General features: G+C 42.9%; 1 protein-coding gene across 1 annotated transcript in view; it reads left to right on the forward strand.

The window, feature by feature from the left end:
- The window catches only part of LOC122944617 (cytohesin-3), a 62,471-nt gene that overhangs the window by 13,537 nt on the left and 33,755 nt on the right, over nt 1-15,179 (forward strand). Inside the window, exons 4-8 of the mRNA XM_044303078.1 lie at nt 825-943; nt 6,310-6,390; nt 8,702-8,814; nt 9,616-9,764; nt 14,307-14,418. Coding sequence (XP_044159013.1) covers nt 825-943; nt 6,310-6,390; nt 8,702-8,814; nt 9,616-9,764; nt 14,307-14,418 — 574 coding nt within the window. The remainder of the gene's footprint in view (nt 1-824; nt 944-6,309; nt 6,391-8,701; nt 8,815-9,615; nt 9,765-14,306; nt 14,419-15,179) is intronic.

A 15,179-nucleotide genomic window follows, 5' to 3' on the forward strand; every position in this document is an offset into this window, starting at 1 on the left:
AGTTCCTGTTCTATCTTAATCGCCGAATAATGACCAGTCCCCCACACCCAATCCCTTACATGCCTGAATAAGGACGCTAGGTTATAATGACGAATATTTGGCATTTGTAGTCCTCCTTCTCCCTTCAGCATTGTCAGTTTCGCATAGGCAATGCAGGGCTTTTTATTTTTCCACAAGAAGCTGTTAACTGCCCTCTGCATCCTCGTAGTATCTGAGTGTTTTAGAAAAGTACTTTTAATCCATATGCAGACGAGCAGTTAAGTGCACCAACATTTCATTGTATTGTACATTGTATTACATTGTATTGTACAGTGACAATAAAGGCATCTTATCTTACCAAGGGTGGGTCCAAGCCACTCGGTGCACCCTTTCTCCTTCTCCGGTCCCTCTCTCTCCTTCTTGAACGATAGGACCAGGTTCCTTTATAGTCATCTCACCTGGCACTGTCAATCAAGTAGGAAAGTGCGGGCTGGCAGTGGACGCAGGGGGGAACAAGGGTGCACCAAGTGGCCTAGGCCCACCCTCAGTGCACTTAACTATTCATTTGCATATGGAATAAAAGTGCTTTTTCTCCAGAAGTAAGCAATGGATCCCTAAGAGAAAGGTATCATTACGTTCAGCTGAGCTAGCCCTACAGGGCATTGTGTGTGCTACTATATACAGGAATCGCCACAAGTGCAAAGTGAATAGACCCTAAGCTGTGCGATTGCCTACATGTATGCATTACTTGGAATATGGATTGTAAAATGTAAATTAGACTCTGGTTTAGATGACTTTTTGCTGATGGTAACGTCGAGGGCTTATGTTGTGTTTACTACACCCAGGGCATCCAGTTCCTCCTCGAGAACGACTTGCTGCAGAACACGGCGGAGGACATAGCGCAGTTTCTATACAAAGGCGAAGGTCTGAACAAAACTGTCATTGGTGATTACCTGGGAGAAAGGTAAATTGGCACCCTGAATATTATCCCAGGAGTAGCTCCGATGTGCTGTCCTTTATTCGCCAGACACCGCAGCGCTGCAGTCCTCTTACCGGGACCTTTCTCAAGCCTCGTCCTTGGCTCCTGGCACGCTGTCACTTTTTTTTGCTTGCGCTGCTAAAAATGTATGACTTTGTCCTGGATATTAAACATGCGCTCGCCTCTTCTCCGAGGTAGGGTACTTGTCAATGGGGACAAAACTGAACAGAACAGAACGCTCCAAAATGCATTCCGTTCCGTTTAGTTGTGTTCTCAGACCGGAGAGCAAACCGCAACATGTTGTATTTTGCTTTCCGTCCTGGGAAACTGATCAAGAAGTATCTGTCATGACCCCCAATGCAAGTCAACGGGGACTGATCCGTTTTCTCTGCCACAATCTGCCACAATAGAAAATGGATCCGTCCCCCATTGACTTTCAGTGGAGTTAATGACAGATCCGTCTTGGCAATGTTAAAGATAATACAAACGGATCCGTTCATAACCGATGCAGATGGTTGTATTATCAGTAACGGAAGCGTTGTTTTTTTTAACGGAAGCGTTTTTGCTGGACCCTGCCGGATCCAGTAAAAAGGCTAGTGTGAAAGTAGCAATAGACTGGAAATTCTGCATCTTGTATCAAGAAATCTAAAGCTAATGAGTCATGGCGAGCCTTGTTAGAGCATCTTGTAAAAAGCTTACAACCGTCCCCGAAAGATGAAGACTGGGTGCATTGGGGGACATTTACTAAACATGTTGCACCAGAATTATGGCATAACATGCGCCAAAACTCATGGCGTTTTGTTTTGCACCAAATATATCAACAGTTTTCTCCAGAATTGTGAGCATAAAGAATGCATCACGCCAGAAATGAGTTTAAAAAAAAGTCACATTTTAGTGCCATTTGTGTTAAAGTGTTGCAAATAGAGAGAAATAGGCGGATAATCAGGTTTACGGTATATTTTAAAATGGTAAAAGTGTTCTGCACCTTTTGATATGAGGTGAAATAAATCGCCACTTTAGTTTTTTTAAGGTTAGTATATTTTTTGGGTGCAAATTACACCATTATTGATAAATGTCCCCCATTGAGTTTCAACGCCCAAGAAGAGAGTTGTCTGACAGCGGCTTCCTACTTTCCAATGAAAGCACATGCATGCTCGGCCAAGCCCAGGGTTTGTGTATGGGGGAGTCAGGAGACACTGCTGCTGGCTGTTGAATGTATACGGGCACCTTAAGGAGTGATCATGGGGGCAGGGCTTTTCTGGACCCCCCCCAATTTTTTCACAACGCCTTAAAACAAGGCCTAAATCCAGCCTGAAATGGTTGATTACAGGGAGCGTTACACTGTATTCCGCTGCGCAGCTAAGTGACATGATGAGATATTTAAAGGAATTGTCAAATCACAGACAGCCCCTTTAATATGGGGGCTGTGCCAGCTCCTGACATACCCCCCCCCCCCCCTCCTAAACAACAGTTTTTTTTTTTTTTAGGGAAAAGCAGTAGACAGGCATTTAGCGATGTAATTAAACGGTAACTATTTGTATCATGGAGCTCCTCCTCTACGATGTCGAAGGTTCTCGTATACCGTAGTTTATTACAGTTCTAAATGTCATGGTAAAATCAGTTGTTTGCTGGGAAACAAGGGTCCTAAGTGGGAGGATTTGTCTATTACAGGGATTCTCAACCTGCGGCCCTTTAGCTGTTGCAAAAGTACAACTCCCAGCATGCCCTAATAGATGTAGGCTGTCCAGGCATTCTGGGAATTGTAGTTTGGCAACAGCTGGAGGGCCGCAGGTTGGGCATCCCTAGTCTTTTACATCCGAAAGTGGTGGCTGGAGGACTCCATGCCGGCCTCCACCAAGTGCTCTCCCCATAGAAGTGAATGGGAGCGCACCGCGCATGACTGGCCACCGCTCCCATTCACTTCTATGGGCTTCACGGAAATAGCCGAGCCAGCGCTCGGCTATTTTCGGCGGCCCCGTAGAAAATGAATGGGGGGCGGCAGCTCATGCACACTGCGGCCTCCACCACTTTCGGGGCTCCGTTCTCGATTTATAGGTGCAGGTCCCAGAGGTGGGACCCGCACCGATAAGACAATGGGTGCATATCCTAGCGATATACCCCCATTGTCTGTGATGAGAGAACCCCTTTAAGAGCAATTTATATAAAAATGTGTCCAACTAAGGTCTTATAAGGGAAATATTTCTCGCTTTCATGTATATATTGTACCCTGGCCTGAAGACTTTCCGTTATTCACCCCATTTATCCCCCATTTCGTCTCTAGCATAGCCGTGAATATTTTCCCTGTTTTTATGATAGTTTTAGTTCTCTCTCCATATTTGAAACAAAAGTCCAGGATTTGTGTCCTGGCTGTAAGTCTGCTGTGCATGCCAAACGTGCGCGCTGTGCCTGCGATCTGCCACCTCATTCTGTGCTGGGCTCCAGTATGGCTCCTTTGTAGGAATTTGTCTTCCAGCCAGCATACACATTTCAGCACACAAGAGCTGCATTGAGTATAATATTTTTTTTAAAAAATAACGTAAAACGGCAGAACCTGCGCCTGGAGAGGATCTAAGCTGCAACAGTTTGTACATAAAATGTAAAACAAATACGTTCAATTTTATATAGGAGTCTCGCTGGTGCTGCGTCATCAGCCTGGTTCAGTGCACTTTCATTTTTTATTATGAATAGGCGGAGAAAGTTTTCTTTTTATTTCTTACGTTTTCTTACATTTCGACTTGACTTTTGAAAATTAGGCTGTTACGTTTGCCTGATCAGTTTCTAAGTCTGGTGTCCCTTTGAGATTACACTCCCTTTTCCAAGGTGGTTGCTGCAGTAATGGGCTTGGCTGAGGCCTAACCGCAGATCCATAGCTTTGTTAGACATTCCTGTCATTCTGACTAGCCGCTGGCAGGTGACCAGAAAGCTGTTTTCATTGCTTGCTTTAGCAGGACGTAGTCTCTCGAATTCTAGCTGCGAGGCATTACGGTGAAGTTCCTCGGGGTAGGTGTGGGCTGACGACATGACCATGGAATGCAGAACGTCTCGGCTATATTTCAGCTTCCTGCTCCACAGTTATGATTACATGATGTATTTCTATAAAGGCTAGTGGTCCATGAAGAGCCCCTGTGGCCCATCGCCAAAAATATATTGAGCCCAACTGAAGTGCAGTATCACAGATGGGACTACCCACACACCAACTTGCTGCTGATGCTGCCCCATGTCGCCCTTCCATTAGAATATTACTTTGAAATTATGAGGAATTGAGACAAAACGGGGAGTTTTATCAAAATTGCTGCAAGGGAAAGTGGACTGTTTGCCAGTAGCAATCAGTCAGATTCCAGCTTACGTTAAATAGTTGCCACATAACTGGTCACTTAACCCCTTGACAACCAAGAAGTATCCCTTTAAAGATGGCGCCCACTCCGCACCTGTGGATTTTTGCTGTTTCACACTGCAGACACCCGGGGCTAATATCTGTGATCGGTAATAACGCCGGTTGCAGACGTTTAACCCCCGCCCCCCTAGCTGCCATGGTTAATTGTAACCATAGCATCTGAGGCGGCTTTCCCGAGGAGAACTGCCTCAACGGCTTCCCCCTGCGTCCCACAGGGGAGCCGTTTATTGTGTGCAATAACCTGGGTCTTTGAAGGAACCCATGCTATTGCGGTTGTGCAGTAGTTCTTATAGAGCCTACCACCTGCAAGCCTGCATAAGAACAGCAAATTCACCATTCATTGCAATAATTCATTGGCATTAGTGATCTGATTGCATATTCAAGCCCCGCAGGGGGGCTAGAAAAGGTAAAAAGAAATTTAAAAAAAATATATATATATATATAAACATTTTAATCACCCCCTTTCCCTGTAGTAAAAATAAAAATGTAATAAAAAAATTATTAAAAAGTCATACACACTCCAAAATGGGATCACTAAAAATCACAGATCGCCTGCAAAACATTTTACAATTTTATTTTTCAGCATTAAACACAAGAAAAGCTATATAAATGTGGTTTTGCTGTAATTATACTGACCAAGAGAATGAAGAGAACAGGGTACTTTTACCACATAGGGAACGCTGTAAAAACGAAAAAACCCAAAAATTTATGCGCAATTGCATTTTTTTCCAATTTCGTTTGGAATTTTCCAGTTTCCCGCTACATTGTATGCAATATAAAAAAAAAAGTTTTGGCGCTTTAAAGGCGCAAACCTTGGATGTCTACTGCATATGATGAAAATGTCTGATCAATGTGGGGCTCACCTCAGGGACTCACTTGTATACTGAGAACAGGGGTCCCAGGCGGAGAACCAGTGGAGAGGTGGCCTTCTGCAGGAGTTACGGAATCGGCCACGCAAAGCTGTTTCTGTAAATCCCTTAGCAGTGGATGGTGTGAGCGGTGTGCACTGGTCCCAGAGGGTTGACCTGCATCTATCAGACACCTGTGGCAGATCTTGCAGATATGCCCTAACTGTCCCAGGTGGGATAATACCCCTTCACTATTTAGTAATGCCTTCCTCAGGACTGAATCTGATTTGCAGGAAATGATGGCTCTTTATAATGGGACTATTAGCGGTCACGTTACCTTCTGCATGTTATCGCTGGGCAGCACGGACACAGAAATCCTGCTCTTGGCAGCATCGTCAGTCGTCAGCTGTCACTCACATGTCCCTGAACGCCCCTGTTGTGTAATCCTGATTTATAGCCTCACAACGGTTAAGGAATGTGGACATGTGTTAAAGCGTTTTAGTACATGACCCTACTCTACTGAGCTGCCGCTTCACGTGTCTCTTGTGTTGAGCAGGAAATGCATGAACCGTTATATTATGCTTATGGAAAAAACAAGTTCTTTTAATGCAGCAGCAGACGTAGTTGAAGAAGCTCAATGGATATCTTTTCTTAAAGGGGTATTCCACCTTTTTCATATTGATGACCTATCCTCATTGGCATCAGATCGGTGAGGGTTCTACACCAAGCACCCCCGCTAATCAGCTGTTTTCTTCAGCCAGAAGCAGAAGGCTCAGTGTAAAGAAACCTGGAACACCCCTTTAAGATCTGATTCCAAGCAAGGTTAATTGGCAATATAAACCTTAATAGAGCTTATATATGCTCTTGCCGGTCCTGTGTAATATATTCTGGGGGGCGTCTCTTGTTTGTCTAGCAACCACTTGACTTCCTGTTTGAGTGACCCCTCTTTTAATTCATGTAGCTACCTGGTAGGACAGTTGTCACCGGAAATTTTATTTGCTACACATGTGTATATAAATATAAATAAATATTATAGTGATAACCGTTATTAAATTAGTAACTATTTGTAATCTACAATGTGTTACAATCTTCCTTTTCTTTTCTTACAGGGATGATTTTAATATCCTGGTACTTCAAGCATTTGTTGAACTCCATGAGTTTGCGGATTTGAATCTTGTCCAGGCATTAAGGTCAGAGCAGCAATCTGCAGCATATACTCAGAGTGCGTGTGTGTGTATATATGTGTGTATGTATGTATGTGTATATATATATATATATATATGTATGTATATATGTGTGTGTGTGTGTGTGTGTGTGTGTATATATATATATATATATATATATAATATATAATATATAATTTTTGGGGGGACTATGACTCACTGGACCATAAGACACAACTAGGATATAGAGGAGGAAAAAAGGAAAAAATATTTATCAGATCCCCAACTCCAACAGACCTTTGTATCAGACCCCCATTTTTTCTTAGACCTTATATCCGACCCCCAAGCTCCATCAGTCCTCTAGATCAGACCTCTGTATCAGACCCCCCAGACCTCTTTATCAGACCCCTATCAGCCTCAGATCAGACCCCAAAACTCCATCAAACAACAAAAAAATGCACATGTCTCTCCTCCTCTGGAGCACTCTGACTGCTCCCTGGTATTCTTCCGGCCTGTGCTGCACTGTCACTTAGTGTCGCGCAATGTCAAGTTATAATGCGCGCCTATGTTCACTATGTCCTGACGCTGTACACAGTCAGGACACATGCAGTGTGGCGCCTGGAAGACTGGGGAGTGGTGAGTACAGCCAGCGCAGCTCTTCACTTACCCATCCCCGCGCCGCCTGCATTCTAATGACTGCTTGCATAATGGAAGTGGTCATTTGCATTTGCGCTGTAAGACACACTGCCATTTTCACCTGCTTTGGGGGGGGGGGGGGAAAGTGCATCTTATAGTCTGAAAAATACGGTGTTTACATATATATATATATATATATATATATATATACATACATACATACATACATACATACATACATACATACATACATACTATAGTGACTTTTCCTATGAATAGGAACATGTAATGAAAGCCAAGTTGGCACAGGTAACACTTGTAGAACGTAGTGCTTTGATGCCAACAATCCCTATACTATAGAACTCTGTTTAATAGGCCTCTGTTTAACACAGGGAAACCTGGCACAATTTCCGTTTCATAATGTCTCAATAATTTAACTACCTCTGGTTGGTTTATAGGCTATGTATAGTGCCGCTACTGTGAGACAACCTCTAATATTTTCCACAGTGATTTAATTTTTTCCCCAGCGTATGAATGCGATGTTAAAACCTCATCCATTTTTCTGCCAGTCCTGCTACGTGTGAACATACCCTAACGGTGTACCATCAGTTGCTGCAAAGCTGTGACGATGGTCCCCAAAATTGAATCGAAAATGTTTAAAGGAAATCTGTCACCAGTTTTATGGTGTCCTAACTAAGGGCAACATAAACTATTAACAGGTCCCCTGAGCAAAATCCTGGGCCACTTTCTATAACTGACTTTGCTAAAAGCTTGTGCTAAACAGGTCGAGCCCATGCCTAACAAGTCTCTCTATTCAGGAGCTCACGGCTCTCCCCGCCCGGCTGCTGCTGATTCATATGGACAATAAACTGTAATTTAAAGACAGGAGGGTGGGGAGAGCCGTGAGCTTATGAATATCAGGATTCATTGGCACGTGCTGGGGCTGGAACCTCGCAGCATAAAACTGGTGGCAGATTCCCTTTAAAGGGCATCTGTCAGCAGTTTTGTACCTATGACACTGGCTGACCTGTGTCATGAGCGCTTATCAGCTGAAGATATCTGTGTTGGTCCCATGTTCATATGTGCCCGCATTTCTGAGAAAAATCATGTTTTAATATATGCAAATGAGCCTCTAGGAGCAACGGGGGCGTTACCGTTACACCTGGAGTCTCTGCTCTCTCTGAAACTGCCGCGTCCTCTGCACTTTGATTGACAGGACCAGGCAGGTGTGATGACCCTGGCCCTGTCAATTTGCATACAGTGTGATCAGTGGATTTTTGGCAAAATGAGGCATCTGCTGAGGTGATTAAGGACACCTCCGGGCAAATGAGTTGCAGAATGCTCAAGTAACCATTATGGTTTGGAGAGGGGGGCAGTATCCTTTATGAAATACCATAAGTTGATTTGTCCATTTGGATTATGATTAAAGGGATTTTCAGAGATTTTTTCTTTTAACTGATGAGCAATCCTCTAGATAGGTCATCAGTATCTGATCGGTGGGCGTCTGGGACCCCCCGCCAATCAGCTGTTTGAGAAGGCATCGGCGCTCGCAGTAGTACCACGGCCTTCTCAAACAGCTGATCGACAGGAATCCCGGGTGTCATCAGTTATCAAATCTCGGAAAAATGCAGAATTAGTGGAGGAAAACCTCATTCAACTGCTCTATATCTTATGTTTATTAAGTTTTTTTTTATTATTGCAGACAGTTTTTGTGGAGCTTCAGGCTACCAGGGGAAGCCCAGAAGATAGACAGAATGATGGAAGCATTTGCATCACGATACTGTCTGTGTAACCCTGGAGTGTTTCAGTCTACAGGTTAGTAGGACAAAGAGAAAGTGACGTCCACCTGTCACATTTTAAGGCTGGGTTCATATTAAGTTTTAGCCGTCTGCAGGGTTTTGCGGGATACATGTCTGAATACCCAAAAAACACTATTGAAATGTTTACTTTGGTGGCTACATTCACTTTACTAGATCAAATGGGGTTTAAAGGATTCACTGTTGGACTCTATTTGACCTGCTTTCCATATATAAGAATATAAATATATTATGAATATGAAAAAAAAATATGACTATAAAAAACTTTGTAATATATCTTGTTACGGAAAAATTCTGCTATCTGCTTTTATCACGCTACTTTGCTCTTTCCTGCTTTTAATATTGATGTCTATAGAGAGAGGATGGTGGAGGCGGCTGCTGGATGAGAGACACACAAATTGCAGTTTCTCAGCTCTGCTACACTTAGCACTTTTGACTCTACTATATTTGGTAAGATAAGGCCCCACCACTGTTGGCATCAGCGATCGTTCCTCCCCATATTCTGGAGGAGATCGCCGCTTGTAATAGCAGCAGACTTCTTCGCTGACGAGCAGGCGTTTGCCAGGAAGGAACTCTCCCCTCCCCGTCAATCGCCTTCATAATAAAGGCTTGAGTGAAGGGAAAGAGGAGGAAGACAGTCTAAGAAGCCCGAGAGGAAGCATATTTTCTTTAATAAGATATATTACAACGTTTCTTATATTCACTGTATAATTTAAGGGATTTTTTTTGCTGTGAGAAATTAGTAACTCCTTAACTCATGGACTCCATATAATAACCTTCATCTATTGCTACCCTATAGATACCTGCTACGTCCTGTCCTTTGCTATCATTATGCTGAACACAAGTTTGCATAACCCCAATGTGAGGGATAAGCCATCAGTAGAGCGCTTTATATCTATGAATCGTGGCATCAATGAAGGTGGCGATCTCCCAGAGGAATTATTAAGGGTAATTCATTTATTAACTAAAGCCATTCTGTTTTCATATTGCTTACTCAGTTACTGCTTTTTATAGCCGGCCAAAGTATTCAATGGTGCTGGGGCGAGAGAGCAGTCTCCTCACTTCCTTCCCTTCGTTTCTAAATGCACCCATGCTCTAAGCCAGCTAACCCAATCCCGTGTAGGAGTATGAGCACTAGAAGAACCAGAGGCAATCCAGGATCAAAAGCTCAGGACTTGAAGAGAATATGCTGTGGCAGGTATTCATCAGTCCACAACAGTAGACGGAAGGATCCAGCGTGCTCAATAAAATCTGATGCTTCAGTCCAATATTTTTGCATAAAAAAATCACACATCTTCAGAATGGTCTGATTAAGACTACTATCTGGTCGAAACTCGGGAAGATGTGTTTTCTTAAATGCAAATATTGGAATAAAGCATTAGATGTTGAGCACGCTGGATCCTTCCTTCTACTGTTGTGGTTTCTTTGGGCGTGAACATGCTGTGGATCCGTGGCGTGGATTGCCGACAGAACCTATGAGATGGTCTATATTAAGGGCTGATTGCTTTCCTCCTTATACTCCTTCAGACAGAATAGGAATATAGGGTGGCTGCACAAGGCTTCTCTTTATAGTCATTTCTCCCTGAAATCTGCAATATAAAGATTATGGGGCTTTTTAGAGCATAGCCTCATCATCACTTTCTGCTGCAGTGGAGTCTACAGTCTAATGTCTTTACCATAAGCACACTAAAGCCAGATTCACAGGAAGCCAATTATCCCACCAGCAGGCACTTGGTTCCCAGGAGAAGGCTTTGAATTCAGTGGTTTGACAACTACTGCCCAAATGTCACTCAAAAAAAAATAATAATAATAATTTTTGCAAAAGAGATTTAGACCAGCACCTCCAAACTATGTATAAAAAGGGATTTACTGGTGCAAGCTACTGTGGCTTCAATGCAAAAGCAAACAAGGACTAAAAGTACCAGCACACTGCATGCACAAAGTCACAGGCAAACATTGAAAACATGAACAAATGCAGACTGCATTACTGCTATACTTACTATATGAAAATTAGAAGCTCTTTGAGCATATTTTTGATCAAAAGGGTGTCTGGGCCCATCTACCAGCAACAAGGTGGCTTCTATTAGACAGGACTTACACTGCCTCTCTTGGGCTTTTGGCCTACAAAATTCAAGGCAATGTAGAATCCAGCTATGTGATGCTCTGATTAATAGTACTAGGCAGATGGGTGGGATATAAATTGGGGAAGCCACCCCCCAAATGTACAATGCAAAAGAGAGTTAGACCAGCACCTCCAAACTATGTTTAATAGACATTAACACTAGGGATGAGCGAATCGACTTCGGATGACACATCCAAAGTCGATTCGCATAAAACTTAGTTCTAATACTGTATGAAGCATGAGTTCCGCTGAGCCAAAGTTATTGCTTCAATAACTTCATAAATTAATTTGTACTGTAAAAAAACATTTCCCTGAGTGGTACTTTGGAACCGAACCTGAGTTCAGGAAATTGTTTTTTACAGTACAAATTAATCTATGAAGTTATTGCGCGAAGTCTCGCGAGACTTCAGCTCATCGGAGCCAATACATTCTAATACTGTACGGAGCTCCTGCTCTGTACAGTATTAGAACGAAGTTTTATGCGAATCGACTTCAGATGTTTCATCCGAAGTCTATTTGCTCACCCCTAATTAACACCATAGTTCAAAGAAACCATTATTGGGTTTGAGTAAAAGAATATAGATGCTGGTAATTCGCAATATGTAGATAGTAGCAGCACACCCTAGTTCTTGTGTCTAGGTTAGTGCACGTTCTCTGTCAAGGATAACCCAAATATACTTCGAAAGATCCAAAAATAGGGACAGCACACGTAGGCTTCAAATGCAATTCAGAAAGTTTATTCGAATTAGTCATCAGTAGTGACTTAAAGGGGTTTTCCGAGATTTTAATACTGATGACCTGTCCTCTGGATAAGTCATCAGTATCTGATCGGTGGCGCTCCGACACCCGGGACCCCTGCCGAACAGCTGTTCGAGAAGGCAGCGGTGCTCACAGCAGTGCCGTGGCCTTCTGTCAGCTTTTACTAGGCCAGTGACAAAACGTTCATCAGTCACGTGGCCTAGGAGCAGCTCAGCCCCATAGAAATGAATGGTGGTGAGCTGTGATGCCGAGCAGAGCCGCTATACAATGTAGGGCACGGTGCTTGGTAAGTTGTGAGAAGGCCAGGGCGCTCACAGAAGCGCTGGTGTCTTCTTAAACAGCTAATGGGCGGGGGTCTCGGGTGTCGGACCCCCACCGATCAGATACTGATGACCTTGTCTGAGGATAGGTCATCAGTCATCAGTATAAAAATCCTCAAACTCTTTTAATTGTGGAGCTGTAGTGGGATGCCTGGGCGCCTTCCATCCCATCAGAAATCCTGCACGTGAGAACACTGGTGTCATGTCATCTGTACACACCATTGGTGGAGGTGTAGAAGTTGTGTGACATCACCATTTACCACTGGAATAGAGTGGTCTCATTGTCCTCTACGTGCAGCGACACTTACTAGGCAATGTCTCCTATGTGTTCGGGTCCTGCCCCGCACAAAAGCGATTCCTCATACAGATGTCTTACACATGAAGTTGAAAGGTGAAGCTTCTCCGGTGGATTTTGTACTTATGAATCTCGTGCCATTTGTGCCGCACGATTCCGTTTCTTCTCCATCCGGAGATTATTAGCCTGTTATTCCGTTCCATTCTGATGACGCAGCAGCGAATGTCCTGTGGACTTTCCATCAGGGCTTTAACATGGATTTCTCAATAGTCTTTAATGTACATTCCTTGCAGTCCATTTACATTAACAGGCCGGATTATGAGAACATTGCGTTGTGCATATGGTCTCCAATCTGGAATCAATACATAGCACTCCTCTATAAATGCTTCTTCTTGAAGAGGCACAGGTGGGGCAAACATAACATGTTTTCAAAGGCTGAACCACATTGTCCATCATCAGTGGTGGAGTTCTGCTGGAAAACACATTTTTTGGTGATTTGTGCTCCGGAGACGTTGTCCTAAGTAAAGTTTCTACACTGAAAAGAAAAAGGCCACAAAACTATATTGTCTGAACTGAAAGTACGTTCCATATGTGATCCTTGCAGTAAAACCCCCACAGTTGAAAATCCACTGCAAAAAAATAAATCTCCATAATGTCAGTCACGGCCACTGGGTACGTTTGATGTGATACCTGCATGTTCCTTGGTTGCTGCAGCCTTTAATCCATCTGACTATATGGGACCTTGAAATGTATTAAAATTGTAAAGGTGCGTCCACACTCGACGGGTCCGCTGTGGATTTTCCACAGTGTGTCTGCCAGAATTGCGCAGTGGCAAAAACCGCACTAAATGGTGAAATTTTTGTTGTTAAACTGGAAATGCTAATGGTTTTCCGCATACTTAACCATCTGCGCCGATGCGGATTTACAAGTTGTGTGTATTCTGCTGCAGATTTCTTTTACAAAAATTGTAATTTACTTTGCTGCTAATAAAAAATGCTGCAGATTTTCTGCTTGCATTTCCGTGGCAGAAATTTTGCAGTGTAAGCATCCTGTGTGGATGCTGACAGCACCTCCGATTCAGCACCAGATATACATTGAAACATGTTACTTCTTAGTCCTGGCCCAAATATTCCAGGAAAGGCCTTCTCAGCCAATCACGGGCTACGGTGGGTCTCCACTATGCCAGTGATTGGCGAGAAGGTGTTTCTGGTGCCTGAACTAGGAACAAGAGGTAAACGAGCAGCTGAGATCGGAGCAGCATCGAAACAGCATCAGCTGGAAATCGTTGAAAGTATGGTTAATTTAATTAAATTTTTTATTTTTAACACTTTAATGCCCATATTTCCTTGGTAAATCCCTTTACCTCCACATTTTCTCAATTGAGTCGGGAAAGCCTCAGCAGATGGGGCAGGCACAAGTTTTAGGCCACTGTAGACTAGGTTTCCTCAGCATCTTCAACATGTCAGAGAAGAATGCCTGGATGACCATGACCACCTTATGAAAAAAGAATGTAGCTTGCTTTAAACTGGGCTATGGTGATCACAAGGTCACTACCTTACCCAATGTGAGCAGGATTTTTATGTGAATCCCGCTCACTACTACGGTATGTCACCTCCGGCTTGTGTTTAATTACCGCAGCAGCAAAATGGCATAGAAAAACCCTGTATATGTGAACACACCCTTGTAGTAAGGCCGCACCAGACGCACACAAGAAGCTGCAGATGTCTTACAAATTGACGAAGGATGTGGAGAACAAAATAGATTAGACCCAGTCGGTTCTCCCTATGGATTTAAACCCCCTGCTCGCTCTACGAAGCGTGCAGCTGTGCCGTGATTGTTGCGGGCAAAAACGACTCTTCCTTTTGTTTCTTGTTTTACCGCAGTACAGAAAATTGACGCTGTATCGCATCCAAAAATAAATGAGCATCCTATACATCTGTCTCCCGGACGTCACGCTTCATGCTGCAACATTTTCTCCTTTTTATTTTTTCCAGAATTTGTATGAGAGCATTAAGAACGAGCCCTTCAAGATCCCAGAGGACGACGGGAACGACCTGACACACACGTTTTTCAACCCTGACAGAGAAGGATGGCTCTTAAAGTTAGGTTAGTTGACTCATAATATACGTGTGGATTGATTTCTCTTTTTTTTTTTCCATTGTTGCCTCCAAGATCTTTTAGTTGAGTCTTTGAATCCCATCTTAGCCCCTAGCCAGCTATCCTGCATACGTAATACTCTGTGTTAGCCTGAGGGAATGTCAAGTGAAGGACAAAGTCGAGTCAATATCAGGGTTTTACTACTTCAAAGTATAAATGTCTTGTTATGTTTCAGCTGCTATTATTTTATTTTATTTTTTATATTTTTTTTATATTGGGGGATGTTATTACTAGTACGACTTTATGTCTGCAATAATTTACCCCTTTCTAATGAAATCTGTACCTTCGATTCCTCCCCTATGTTGTAGGAGACAGAGTTTATATGCGTTTTTTATTTCTGTATTTTATATATTTTTTACATTTTTCATGTACGTGAATACGTAACGGTGTCTTGTCTTTTTCTCGTCACTAAACCTCTTAGCCTTAGAAAGGTTTACATTGATGTACGCTGCTTTTTTTTTTTTTTTTATTTATTAATTTTTTTTTTTATTGATTTCAAAGACGTTTATTTAAAATATCGGAGCTATCCCCTTTAAGCATTTTCTTCGAGTGGAAGAAATCTGGAGATTGTTCCGTTAATTGAAGCGAATTTAGAGGCAGACGATCCATGCATTTCTAAGCTGCTCGAAAATTATTTCAGCTCATTACATTCCAAGCCACAGTAGCAGAGCTCAGCAATTTGATTTGCATCAACACAGTCTTGTATCACA

This window comes from Bufo gargarizans, chromosome 8 (genome assembly GCF_014858855.1).
Source record: "Bufo gargarizans isolate SCDJY-AF-19 chromosome 8, ASM1485885v1, whole genome shotgun sequence".
In the NCBI taxonomy this organism is placed as follows: domain Eukaryota; kingdom Metazoa; phylum Chordata; class Amphibia; order Anura; family Bufonidae; genus Bufo; species Bufo gargarizans.